The sequence below is a fragment of the Dendropsophus ebraccatus genome, chromosome 3 (genome assembly GCF_027789765.1).
Source record: "Dendropsophus ebraccatus isolate aDenEbr1 chromosome 3, aDenEbr1.pat, whole genome shotgun sequence".
Taxonomy (NCBI): domain Eukaryota; kingdom Metazoa; phylum Chordata; class Amphibia; order Anura; family Hylidae; genus Dendropsophus; species Dendropsophus ebraccatus.
Window position 1 is genome coordinate 132686093 of NC_091456.1, and position 14097 is coordinate 132700189.

General features: G+C 42.0%; 1 protein-coding gene across 6 annotated transcripts in view; it reads left to right on the forward strand.

Moving 5' to 3' along the window:
- MCC (MCC regulator of WNT signaling pathway) overlaps window positions 1–14097 on the forward strand; it is a 232105-nt gene that overhangs the window by 160283 nt on the left and 57725 nt on the right. For all 6 annotated transcript variants that reach the window (XM_069962701.1, XM_069962703.1, XM_069962702.1 and 3 more), the window contains 2 exons: window positions 11507–11670; window positions 11916–12122. In XM_069962701.1, coding sequence (XP_069818802.1) covers window positions 11507–11670; window positions 11916–12122 — 371 coding nt within the window. The remainder of the gene's footprint in view (window positions 1–11506; window positions 11671–11915; window positions 12123–14097) is intronic.

Consider the following 14097-nt stretch of genomic DNA (forward strand, 5'->3'; position numbering starts at 1 on the left):
CACCTGAGGGGCCCTGATAATAATAATTGTGCATATATCTATCTCCCAGTGTCTGCAGCCAGTCTGCCCTACACTTATAGATGGCCCCCTCCCCTTATAGATGACCCCCTCTACCCCCATTATAGATGACCCCCTCCCCTTATAGATGCCCCCTCCTCCCCCCCATTATAGATGCCCCCTCCTCCCCCCCATTATAGATGCCCCCCTCCTCCCCCCCATTATAGATACCCCCTCTTCTCCCCCCCATTATAGATACCCCCTCTTCTCCCCCCCCATTATAGATACCCCCTCTTCTCCCCCCCTTATAGATGCCCCCTCTTCTCCCCCCATTATGGATACCCCCTCTCCCCCCCCCCATTATAGATGCCCCCTCCTCCCCCCATTATAGATACCCCCTCTTCTCCCCCCCCATTATAGATGCCCCCTCTTCTCCCCCCCTTATAGATACCCCCTCACCTTATAGATGCCCCCTCTCCCCCCCCCATTATAGATGCCCCCTCTTCTCCCCCCCCATTATAGATGCCCCCTCTTCTCCCCCCCTTATAGATACCCCCTCACCTTATAGATGCCCCCTCTCCCCCCCCCCATTATAGATGCCCCCTCTTCTCCCCCCCTTATAGATACCCCCTCACCTTATAGATGCCCCCTCTCCCCCCCCCCATTATAGATGCCCCCTCTTCTCCCCCCCTTATAGATACCCCCTCACCTTATAGATGCCCCCTCTCCCCCCCCCCCATTATAGATGCCCCCTCTTCTCCCCCCCTTATAGATACCCCCTCACCTTATAGATGCCCCCTCTCCCCCCCCCCCATTATAGATGCCCCCTCTTCTCCCCCCCTTATAGATGGCCCCCTCTCCCCCCCTTGAAGATGGCCCCTCTTCTCCCCCCATTATAGATGCCCCCCCCCCCTTTCCTCTATGCTAAGCAATATTTAAAAAAAAACAAACACACAAACTCACCTGACAACCCGCTCCCCCGGCGATCCTCTTCTTCTTCGGACGCTGTCCCCGGCTGATGCGCGGCTGCCGGGGGTGTCCCGTCCTATCCCCGGCAGCGCGGCGCATCAGTGAGCTCTCTGTACGCCGGGGCTGTGACTTCTGACACAGGAAGCGTCTCTGACGTGCGCTTCCTGTGCCGGAAGTCAGGGCCCCAGGCAGCTCACTGATGCGCCGCGCTGCCGGGGATAGGACGGGACACCCCCGGCAGCCGCGCATCAGCCGCGCATCAGCCGCGCATCAGCCGCGCATCAGCCGCGCATCTTAAAGAGACAGCACGCCGCCGCCGCCGGGGCCAGTCGCAAATGGCGCCCAGATTGATAAATCTGGGCGCCATTTGCAAAAAGTCAGTCGCATTGGCGACCATTTTGGTCGCCATCTGGAGCCCTGTGTATGCTGTATACCCGCGTATACACAACCTGCAGTGTGTCCATAGCTGTATGCTGTATACCCGCGTATACACGTCCTGTAGTGTGTCCATAGCTGTATGCTGTATACCCGCGTATACATGTCCTGTAGTGTGTCCATAGCTTGGGTTGCTGTTAATTGAGTTACTGTACTTTTTTTTTTTTTTTTTAACTGTAAAATCCGCTGTGACACTGTACTGTTATTACTAAGGCTCTGGACACTCCCCCCCCCCCCCCTCCCCCTTAACTAATTAGCTGCCAAGCTTTACCTGCCCACATTCCCATCTTCTTTTTCGGCAACCTATTCACTGACTGCCCACTGCGGCAAGACAGCGCACTGATTGGCTGAGCAGACCATCGGTGACCTGGAGAAGCAGGTGGGAGCACAGACAGGTAAAGGATCACCTTGTTTAAAGCTCTGCAGCTAATTAGTTAAGTAGCTATGGTCTACATTCTCACAGCAGAATGAAAATCATCTGCAATACAGAACGTGTGAATGGACCCTAAAAAGGAAAAAAAAAAGCCTGCAAAACGTGTTAGTTTCCGTTTAGTACATATGGGCCAATGTTATTGATACAGACTGAACAGTTATGTGACAATGCTATATCTTATAAATCCCATACGTAGGTAAATCTAGGACAAACTAAAAATAGTGGAATTTCGCTGGTACTCTCTTTTAACAGTGACATAAAGTTTCCTAATTGCTTCCTTAAGCCAAGGCGTAGACCATTCTATACTTCAAAGATGCCAATATAGGATATTAATAAAATACTCTATTCTTTTCCTTTACTGACATATGGAACAACTAAATATTCCAAAGCATCGTTGTCACCCATCATTGCTGTTGCCTATTGAGGTTACTGCAGTTTTGGCATCACATCTCTTTCTCTGAATGTTTCCATTGTGGAAAGTATGTTTCTGCTTTTGACTTAAAAAAAAAAAAAAAAGTATGCGGAGCATATGTGCATGCTTTTTACATTACTGTCGCATATTGAACTATTTGTCACATTGTACTTTTATTGAGTGCAGAATTCTGTCCGGTTAAGATTATACTCCCACAAAATAACACAGAATTCTATTTCTAGTTTATATTTCTTAGTTTCCATATATGTATTATATTATTCTCTTTCAGGCAGAAAAGCAGAATAATGTAAATTTAGTTTACCATCTAATATTTTCTAATGCCTTTCTTCTGACTGTAACCTTTTATAATTACTTCTTTAGCTCATATACATTGCAATTATTGTTAAAGGTGCGGAACCTACTGGACGTCAAGAAAAATTTAGCTGCTGTTTTTCATAAATGGCTTCCATTTGTCATGTCTGATATTCCTGCTCCTTGGGATGACCTTGACAGTAACATTGCTGTTTTTGAGAGAAAGCAGCCATATTTTTTAATTCTGGGCAACATCTTTATGCTGTTGAACAGATGATCACTACTAGATCCAACAGCTTAATTCTCCAGCTGTATAGCAGATTTCCCAATGAATTTAGGACATGGAAATTCAGTATTACACTTGCATGAGTGGCTATCTATCTAATAGTAGTGCAGAGTCCCCCACAGTGTAACCTGCTTGGGATAGTGTAGAGCGGGTCTCCAACCTGATAAGGTTTATATGCAATAAAAGGGACAACCACCATCTATGAATATTGTAGGAAGAGATCTTTTACTCAGGACCCTGACCCCCTACCTCTATGAGCTGGATTAGAGAATTACTCTTACCATACGGTAACCATTCGTCTGACTAGCCACCATGTAATGCTACATTTCCAAACCACTGATGGACCGCAGCTTTCCCAGATCGTTTTTATCTGTTTTCTGGTGCTCTCAGCAGCCCAGGTATGAAAATTATAGGAAACAGCATGCTGTTAAGAAAGGCCGTCAAGTCGGAACGCGTGCAGCGTCTATTATTTGCATGAAATAAACATAATTGCATCAAGACGTGAGTGCCGAGAATTTCCTATAATCTTGATACTGTTTCATCTACGAGCACCACGGCACGAGGATTAAGGGTGGAGTGCCGGTTTACTGACTTTGATGCCCAGGTATGAAAATGGTGGTCTATGAGGAGATGCCCCTTTTAGTGAACTGAGTTGACGGCAAAGTTGTGGCATGTGCAGCCTGTTTACATTCAGCTCTGCCATGTTCAATGGGTGCTAAAGGTCTAATTTATTTATTTTTACTAAAATGGCATTTCAAGTCATCTTATTCTCCCAAAGGGAGATACTGTATGTTGTTACAAGAGATGTGTTCCGCCTTCATAACAACACCTCTTCTTTACCCTTTTCTGGAGTTTCCACAACCTTATCCATGTAGTGACTTTGGGACAGTTGCTTATATTGCAATGTGCACCTTTTGTGTAAGAAGTTGTGAATGCTGGATGTGGAGTTTATTAGCTGTTGGTTGCTTATGTGTTCCCAGTGACAGACCGGGTTACTATCCTGTTTCCTCTAGTTACCTGAAATATAGCAGCTCCTGAAGATTGAATGACATTGACCAAGCATGTTCTCCATCTGCAGTAACATTTCCCATTCGGGTGACATCATTGCAGTAATTTAGGTGGTTATGGGGCCGAGGTTATTTGTTGCATATTTTGGCTCTAGTGTAGAAAAAAAAATGCAGTAAATTACTGGCCCCGAGTGGTCGAGAAAATCTAAAGGCACGTAATTGGACAATGAAAGCACTGACTCGTAAGCAGACCTTAAAGTATAGTTCCTATTTACTTTCCGAAGACAACACCACAGATTCGTCATAAATTAAGCCTTTCCTTAGCTGCTAAGCTGACGATTGAGCAAAACTACCGTTACCAAAAGCTCTTGCTCTGTTTATTTAGTTAAATCTCCCAACCCGCCCTCCGCTGTGAGTGTCTATTTCACAGTATATGCCTGAAACCTCAAGCCCATATCAAATATATGCTGTGCTTTCTGAAGGATAAAAGTCACGCTGCAGCTTTTCTTCATTTTGCAGCCACCAAGCAAAACCTGATATATTACAATTTACTTAAACCATCATCAAAATCATGAAACCTCTCACATTAAAGCCTCAGTCCTTTGGGGGATGGCTGGCTGTGTGCTGTAAACCTCACCAGCTGGCCTATCTAAACTGTTCATCAAGCCCTCGGCTCCATGATGACAAAACCTGCATTCCTATTACTTGTGATAAATGCCCCTACTATTGGTGCCCAAGTCATCTTTGCTTCTAGACCTCCCTTACAAATCAGTTCACACTTGCACACTGATGGAAGCTATCAACAACATTTACAATGCTTTTTTTCTGGGGTATGTACAGTATGTAGCCTGACCTTGGCCCAAGGTAATATTTTAGAGAATGCTGTTTTCTTTGGTTTAGCATGTATAGAGAACTCATCACATATGGACTGTGTATAAGATCTTTATAATAAAAAATCCTTTCCCTCCTTGTTTCTAGTCATGAAAAGCAGCAAAATCTGTAAACATGAATTATGACTGTCCTGTGGTGATATATTTTCTGATGGTCCCAAAGTCTTTATTTCCTGTTCCAGCCCTGGATAACTACCAGCTATATCTTGCGACATGAAGGGAGCAGATAGGCTGGTAGCACACTGGTAAAGCACCTTACTTTAGTATGCTTACCTGGCAGTTCTCCACAAGATTTAGGACCATAATTGTTTCTTTATTTTTGACAGTACCACTTTAAAGTGTAACTGTTATTTATTTGTCACTTTGCAGAAATCAAGAGCACAAGCAATTTTTAGAAACCCTGTAATTGGTTTTATTAAGCAAAAGAGTTTCCTTCTGTTCTTAAAAAGCAGTTTTCCTACCTCTCCCCTCTCAACTTATCTGTTGCATTATCTGTGTCCATTATGGTCTATAAAGGGAGGAGGGGTTGAGGGGACAAAGGAGCACAAAACAGAATCCTGCAATCTTACCTCACAAAGTTCAACGGGCCAGCATGAAGCAGTCTGACCTGTGAATCCAGTGTTTTCTGTGGCCAGTAAGTCTCCAAACTGCACCGGCTGCTTGTCTGCTCTTCCTGCTTAATCATCCCCCTTAGCCCCGCCATAGGTATAATGGACACAGCAAACCCGTCTTCACTTTGCTTCTCTAATGTAGACTACTTTGCGTGATAATGAACAGATAAGAAGTTTGTGTGGGGGAGGGGGGGAGAAAACAGCCTTGAGTACAAAAGAATGCTCTTTTACTTAATAAAAGCAAAGTTTCTTATCACTTGTACTATTGATTTCTGCAAAAATTATTTATATATTTTCCGTTATTTTGTCAATCGCTATAACTGGTGGCGAGACACAGGCACCACCATGTTCCAACTAGTGAGACCCCCAGTAGAAAAAAGAGGAGCTGCGCCATATCAAACAAATTTTTGCTGCAGATTTTTCACATTCAGTGCTTTCTAAGGTTGTGGTTCAGCTGTCAACATAGTCTGAGGTTGTTCTTATTAGAACCATGTGTTGTGTTTTTTACAATGAGATCACCAAATAACGCCAGAAGATTGCTGTACACACCGATTTGTAATATAATATGGTTACTACCTATAAGCTATCAACGAATATCAATTAAAGGGAAAAAATGGTCAAACTATGAAAACAAACAAATACATTATGCTGTGTGTCCCATTCTGGTCGATTGCCTCTTCGACTGGCATTCCTTGTAAGGAACATCTGAAACTTTGATCTGTTCTTTCTTGTCAATGACAGGTAAATGTATAATTAGTTATAACACAAGCCCCGTCATGCCATGGTTCCAGCGCACTGTTTTGGCAGCGCGGGTGAGGTTATTACAAGTTCTATTATGTCAGTGTGGGCCACCCTGCCTCAGATTATAGCTACATTAAAAGTAGAACAGATGGAAAAGAGTGATGACAGCTAGGCTGACGCTGTGTGCAGGGCTTTGCATTATACATGTTGCATAGGGAAGGCTTAATAGAATCTTTGCATAGTACAGCAAGAATGGAAAGGGCACAGGAGACCGCACAGATGTCTGTTTTGTCATAGTGGGAATCTGAGAAGAGCAAGGGAAAACATAGGTTTGCATTGAATTACCTACTTTGTTTTAGCGTACCATAAAGGACAATTATTTTAAAACTGTATATTAAAATATTGATCACAAATGATACTTTACCTTGTTTTCTTGGAAGAATGCCATATGGTGTAGCATTGATGACAATATGAAACCCCTTGTTTTTCCAGTTGTATTGTACTGATTATTTCATGTAGCTGTTGTTTTAAACCTTAGCTAAAAGCTTTCTGAAAACGTTTCGCTATTAACATTACAAGGTACAGTGGTGCCTTGGATTACGAGCATAATTCGTTCCGGGGCCGTGCTTGAAATCCAAATCCACTCTTACTCCAAAGCAAATTTTCCCATAAGAAATCACTGATATGCAGACAATTGGATCCACACCCCAAAAATAATGATTTCATATTCTGAATGACATGTAAAACAAAAGAAACAAACATTTATAAACAGCTGAATGTGGTATTATAAGTTACTGTACAGTACAGCAATCAGCATGTGGAGTATAATGTATAGTATAAAGTGCATAAACCTAAAAAACACAGCAGCAGTTTGTAGATAGAGGATGGAACTGCAGATCCCCATAATGCAGTAGCATAGTACAACAGGCTAGAATAGAGAAGCAGGGCTGCTGTCAGAGGTCTGTGTGGTCACATGACAGCAATGGGGAAGGGAGGTGTGTTCAACATGGACCAATCAGGACTGACAGAGACTGCAGGGAGCATGAAAGAATGAGCAGGACAGATGTGGGCACATACATGCAGCGCTCTCTGTCTGGGGAGGGAGGAGTTACAGCTATGAAGAGATTACCTCCATAGTCCTGCCCCCTGATGCAAGCCCCAGCCTGAAGTGGATCTGCTATGGTTTGGAATGTGAGGGAGACTTCCTGGGTCAGAGTACAGTGCTGTAGACCCCGCTATGCAAACCATGCTGCTCCCCCACTCCCCCTCCCACCCAGTACAGGGAGCTCTTAAACCAAAACGCTCTTAAACCAGATTACTCTTAAACCAAGGTACCACTGTATATCTGAGAAATTAAAAATGGTTGTATTGTCTCTAAGTCTATGGCTTCAAGGTGTTCTTTGCTTTGGAAATACCCTGCTTTTCATTTAGAGGCATTCTTGGTTAGTTAGTTTACTTAGTTTACAAAGTGGCCACCTCCCCCTGTGGGGGGGGGGGGGTCCTCAACACCTAGCTGTAATCTGGCAGTAAGTGTTTTGTTTCCCTTTAGCACCAGTACAGGGGAAACTAAAAAGTCCGTCATTTTAAAAACCTTTTCACATGTCACATGCACATGTCAAACATTTTGATTAGTTGGGACGCTCTGATTCCCACCACTTATGAGATAGATTAGGGATAAGCCACTGCAGACGCGGTAAACATCTATAGTCCGGAGCTGTGCCGAGGGATGCAATACTTTGCTGTATAAGTTGCCACTGCACTAACTTGCTGACATGTACAGGGCAACACAATTTTTCTGCATACTACACCTGAAGGCACACTGATTTCAGGGCCAGTGAATAGCCATCTGTTGGCATGACCACATTTGTATCTCAGCTTGCCCTTATATATATGTATCTAATACAGTGGCATCTGGTATAAACCTTAGTCATAGAAATGATATATATGACAAGGTGCACTAATACTCTGCTGTTGCCATAATACTGTATTCAGGGACCTATGATACATCCTATAGAGGTCTGTTATGGTGATGATGACACTAAGGACAGTGGCAGAAATGCTTTGGAAGATTACCCTTACATGTCTGCATGGATACTCATTTTAGGGCATTGAGGTGTAATCACTACTCTTACACTATTTTGCCTGATTTGTATTACTAACAAGAATCAATACATTCTGGATGTGTATGATTCTTTTGTATTATATGTAAATAGTTTTAGTATGGGGACATTATTTATGGATTTCTTAAACGACCAGAATAAAAGTTAAGTTTTAGGCACCTTCCACATTTTTTCTGGTATATCTTTGATTGCGAGGGGATTGTTTATTTTGACGCTTATTATACGCACTATAATAGATTAGGGAGAAGCCTTTTACTGTATACGTATTAAGATTTGGAGAGAAACCAAAACCAGATAGCCATTTGTCCACCCTGCAGCCACTACGTGAGTCCATGGCTTTTGCCTGTTTAATGCATCTCTAGCATCAGGTCCTAATTGTGACGGCTGATTCCTGTTTACAATGCATCACTTTGTTTTATGGTACCATATGGAAAAACTATAAAGCTACACCAAAACCTGTTCAGGGAATTATAAGTAAAACAGCTGCACAGTATTTCAGTCTATTCCCTGAACTTTTTGCAGTTACCATGTGTAGCCTATACACATGACATTTATTGGTGAGAAAACTAGTGAATGATCCTGCTTCCTATATTGCATATCTGCTCTGTGATAAATAATTCTTTACCATCTGATGCTGTTTGTAGATCTACACATACTTCATTAACTTGTATAACTTAACATCATAAACTAAAAAGCAGGGCAGCTATATATTGGGTGGCTTTAATGCGCTGATTTATGTATTAATTGTGATCTTCTAAAGGTAGGGTAAAGATTCCTTGTCTCCTCTGAGCCGACTGATTCTCCTCTTCCCTGGAGGCGTATTTTGGGTGAAGTCTTGTACTGTAGTAAATTGTAACGTTTGGTTTTAAACGTCTAATAGCTTCAAGGTCAGTTTAACAACTCTGCATGCTCCCATGGACAGGAGATCTGCAGTGGGAATTTAAGAGCTTTATTGCCTTTTGTCTTTCTAGCTCATAAACTGTGTGCAGAATCTCCTTCTGTAGCATTGACACAGTATGTCAGCAATATTCATTAGGGTGAAAATGAAGTCAATATGAATTTAATCTTCTTCCAAATGTTGATGCAGAAATTGTAATTATAATGGCAGCTTAATGTTACAGATGTCTTCTGATCTCAATCAACAGCAGTGATTCTTATTGTGTATATGTTTAGGCGCTATGTGCAACAGTCCCTGCCCGTATTCAGCCTAAAATGTTTAATGTTTAAAAAAAACTATTTTTTGCCAATCCACAGAATAGGGGATGCATGTATGATTGTATGTTGTTGGAACCGTCACTGAAAAGGGACCCAGAGTCTCATGCATAAGGGAAGATCAACCTCCCCTCTGTCTCTAAAACACACATGCAGAAGTAGCAGCTTCATGGAGGACATAATACAGCAAAACTGAGTAGTATAAGCTGTGCACTGGGACATAATAGAATGCTTGCTAGAGTGTTCAGCAGCTTCAGTGTCTTTCTGAAGACAGAAAGGAAAGACTTAAGGATTTGACTAAAGGACTAAAAAAGGTTTAGGAGAGAAGTGTTTTTAGAAAAAAGAAATTGAACTCAAGAACACGAGGAAACATTGAGAGGTTATTGGGGTTCCATAAAGTGACATATTGTGGATTAGCCTGGCATGGTCACTACAGTGAAGTCACAAATCCCATCACATCATGAGTCACAGGGCTCAATAGCCTCTTCCAAAAAATACATTGTCTGTATTGACCACTGTCACTCCAGTGCATTAGCCAATTGCTGGGTCCTATAAGTATGCCAAATGAATTGCTCATAGTCCCAGGTCCTCTGGTAACATTATGTCCTGTCTTTGTTTCCTATAGAAGCAAGGATTGGCATTATTTGGACAGGTCCTTTGTCTTCTTACTGGTCGGGCCCTCTCTTTTTTCAATAATGGTTATTTTTATTCATTACATGTGTTTAAACCAGGAATAATACTTCCTGAGTGGAGACTTCATTGCAGTTAAAGAGCACAGAGTGGAGTTTGATATAATAAATCAGTATGTAGTGGTCCTTCTGGGATAACTGAACACAATCGGCATTCTCAATCATTTCTTTCAAAGTAAGACCTCTACCTGTTATGTGAATGTCATGGATTGGCTGAAGATCTAGTATGTATCAAACGTCCTGCTTTCCTAAGAGCTGTGTAATAAAGCAATTCTGTTGAATATGAAAGAAAGAAGCTTGTGAAACTTGTGGAATTCAGCGAGCAGCAGCAGGACACCAAAGAAAAACCTTACAGACATTTTCATTTGTGATGCCATTGGGAATTACTGCATACTTGTAAAGTGAGACCTTCATTTATAACATGGTCCAGCGTTACAGCCCCTGACAGAATCCAATCTTACTCCTTAAAGTGTATTTCTATTAAAAGAAGACATTTGGATCACCACCTGAACTAACAGCCATTTTATGTAGCGGGACTACCCCTCTTCCATTTCAGTGGGACCGATTGAGATTCACACCAGAAATGCCATCATAGGTGATCTGGAATTGCTACCTCTATCGCTAGAACATTTGCTGTTTTCCTTACCTCTGTCTTGATGCTATTTAGAGTTATTTTTTTTTTTTATTTGAACTTTGAATTTGAAGGTGTCAGGGAATGACTTGCTTCTTGCTAGTTTGACACTAGAACTACTTATTGGATTTAGTACTGGGTTTACTGTAAGTCTAAAAAGTTAAGCAGAAATTCTTCAAAGGCTTTAATAAATAATACTTTTTTTTGCTAGAAGATGAGACAATGGTTTATATTGCATCGCAGTTAGTTATCAGCCTGCATGTAAAGTGATAGGGTTATAGTTTTGTGTAGGTTTTATAACCTCAATAATTGTGCGGCCAGGGCTTTATAAACGTTGTTAGCAATGTTCCTGTAATCGGTCGTGCATCTGTAATCGCTCATACCCACTCACGGCTGGAACGTTTCCGCCCGTGACCATAGACACCATTCTATGGCCGGACAGATTCCAGCTTCCTCCGAAAGAATTGACATGTCAGTTCTTTCATTGGAGGGCTGTGAGCAGGTACGAGTGACGGAATCCGACGGAACCTATCCGTGTGGATTCCGTAGTGTGAACCCATCCTTTCATGGGGAAATATCTACCTAATTAGGCAGATAATGTTCCGTGTAATACGTTTTTTAAATTGGTAGTGCCCGTTTTTACTTAAAATACTTTTCTGTAAAATTTTGAGCCCAGATAGCTTAGTGTTAAATTATGGTCTTGGCTTTGAGGTTCTTTGTGTTATCTATTTATTCTAATATACACTTTTAATTCACTGTAGACAATTGCAGTGACCTGAACTCCGAGCTGCAGAGGGTACTGACAGGCCTAGAGAATGTCGTCTGTGGGAGGAAAAAGAGTAGCTGCAATTTGTCAGTGGCAGAAGTTGACAGACACATCGAGCAACTTACAACAGCCAGTGAACACTGTGACCTGGCCATCAAGGTAATTTTCTTAATATGCCTTATGTGCTAAAATAGTTTGTAATATTTTGCAGAAAATGAATATATTAGGGAATGTCAGACAGAAAGAACCTCCTATTCCTTATATGCACAAACACATACAGGTCACTGCAGTACACACACCTCTTCAGCTTAAAGTGGGTACTCGTGTACAATATATGAACCCATAATGTCTTTCATAATATTACAAAATACAAACTCCTAGTACTGTTCCTTGTCTTTTAACAGACTGTGGAAGAAATAGAGGGTGTCTTGGGTCGAGAATTATATCCTAACTTAGCAGAAGAAAGGTCACGATGGGAGAAAGAGCTGGCTGGTCTGCGGGAAGAAAACGAAAGTCTCACTGCCATGCTCTGCAGCAAAGAGGAAGATCTCAACAGGACCAAGTCTACAATGAACGCCATCCGTGAAGAGAGGGATAGACTTCGTAGAAGAGTAAGTCTGCTTTAAGTTAACAATATAGTTTGCCTTTGTATTTAGTATCCTAATAAAATATTACATCAATGTTGATGTACATGGGTCATATACAGAAGTGTCAGCATGATCAACAAAATGGTCTAAGAAATGTATGGTCCCTATAACACACAGAAATAAAATGGGTTCCTTTTACCTGCAAATTCTTATGCAACATATCCACATTTATCAGTGTAGACCCTGACAAAGTGATTATCTTGTGGTCTGACCTGCATTATTTTTACTTACACACTTACTGTGTGCGTCATGGCTTCTTACTATAACGAGACCACAACACTATGTCAGATTGTACAACAGGTTCCAGCATTACTTGGGGAACGCTATATGATATATGCCTGTAATATTGTTGTGAGTTGCGACATTTTTATGTTAATTTCTTTCAGAATTTTTAATTAGGTGAAAACTTCCTTGTCTAAGGGTATATGCACACAAATGTTGCAGATAACTCAAGTGCAAATTCTGCCACTCATCCCTGCGCAACCCCCCACATCCACCCCCCCACCCCCCCTGCGCTTGGTTCTCCGTCCGTCCCATAGACTCCATTCTATGGTCAGGCTGATTCCGCTGTGCGCCCTAAGAATTGACATGTCAATTCTTTAAGTGAATGACCGAATCCGCCCAAGCATAGAATGGAGCCTATGTGACGGGCGGAACTGTGGGGGGAGAGGGGGCGAGCGACGGAATCTGTGTGGAGTTATCTGCGACATTTACTCAGTGTGCATATACCCTAAGGCCTCATGCATATCACCACTATCCCCATGAGTTATAATAGCACACCCCTGCTGTACCTTGGCATGTTTCTAAATGCATATTATTGTAAAGATGCAATATCTTGTATTAACATGTGACTTAAAGGGTCAACTGGTGTCAGAAAGTTATATAGATTTGTAATTTACTTCTATTTAAAAATATCACGTCTTCCCATACGTATAAGCTAATATATGTCCTGCAGGAAGTGTTTTTTTTATTTACATCAAGAGACACAGTGCTCTCTGCTGCTACCTATGGCCGAGACAGGAACTGTCCACAGCAGGAGAGGTTTACAATTTACAAAAGAGAAAATCTATAAGCACTGACTTTAGTGCCAACAGTATAGTTAACGTTTAGAAACAACAGGAATAACATTCTATGGGGATTTGCTGCTGCTCTGTACAGTTCCTGACTCGGCCAGAGATGTCAGCAGAAAGCACTATGTCCAAATGTAAATAAAACAACATTTCCTGCAGGACATATAGTAGCTTAAGTATGAGAAGACTTGAGATTTTTAAATAGAAGTAAATTACAAATCTATTTACTTTTCTGACACCAGTTGATTTGAAAGAAAAAAAAATTTGCAGGACAACCCCTTTTAAAGCAAAGTCTTCCTATTGAGAATCTTAACCTCATACTGTCCAAAACGTCTATGAGAATAGCATAGAATATAGTACCTTCAGCAGGAGAAAACTGCTGTACCCAGCTCTATTATAGAGCCCTGTAGTAACCTTTTGTCTTTTACTGCACCACCTGACCTCCAGTGGGCAGGCTCAGAGATTTGCCCACGGCAGTGCTGCTAGTTGCCGCACCTCCCACTGTTTTACATCTGTAAATAAAGGTGTCTTATAAGCAGCAATTTTCCCTTTGCTACTAAACTGTATGGCACATTAGTTTGCTTGTAAAACTGCTCCTAAGTAATGGCAATATTGTAGAATTCTCCAGCTGCTTGTAACATGGGCTGCTGGCTCTTGTAGCCGGCTTTGTCCCTGCCCGGGATATTGATTGCCCCTTGGCTGCTATCATTTAATTTGCTGCCTGAATGCAGAATGCTTCATTGCATTATGCTACAGTAGTTTTGATTGGTGTTCTCCAGCAGACAGATTGTTGTGGCTGTCTGTATTACATCAGGTCATTTATACCTTGGCAGCAAGGCTCGTCCCAGCGTATCACCCTCACCTTCTTT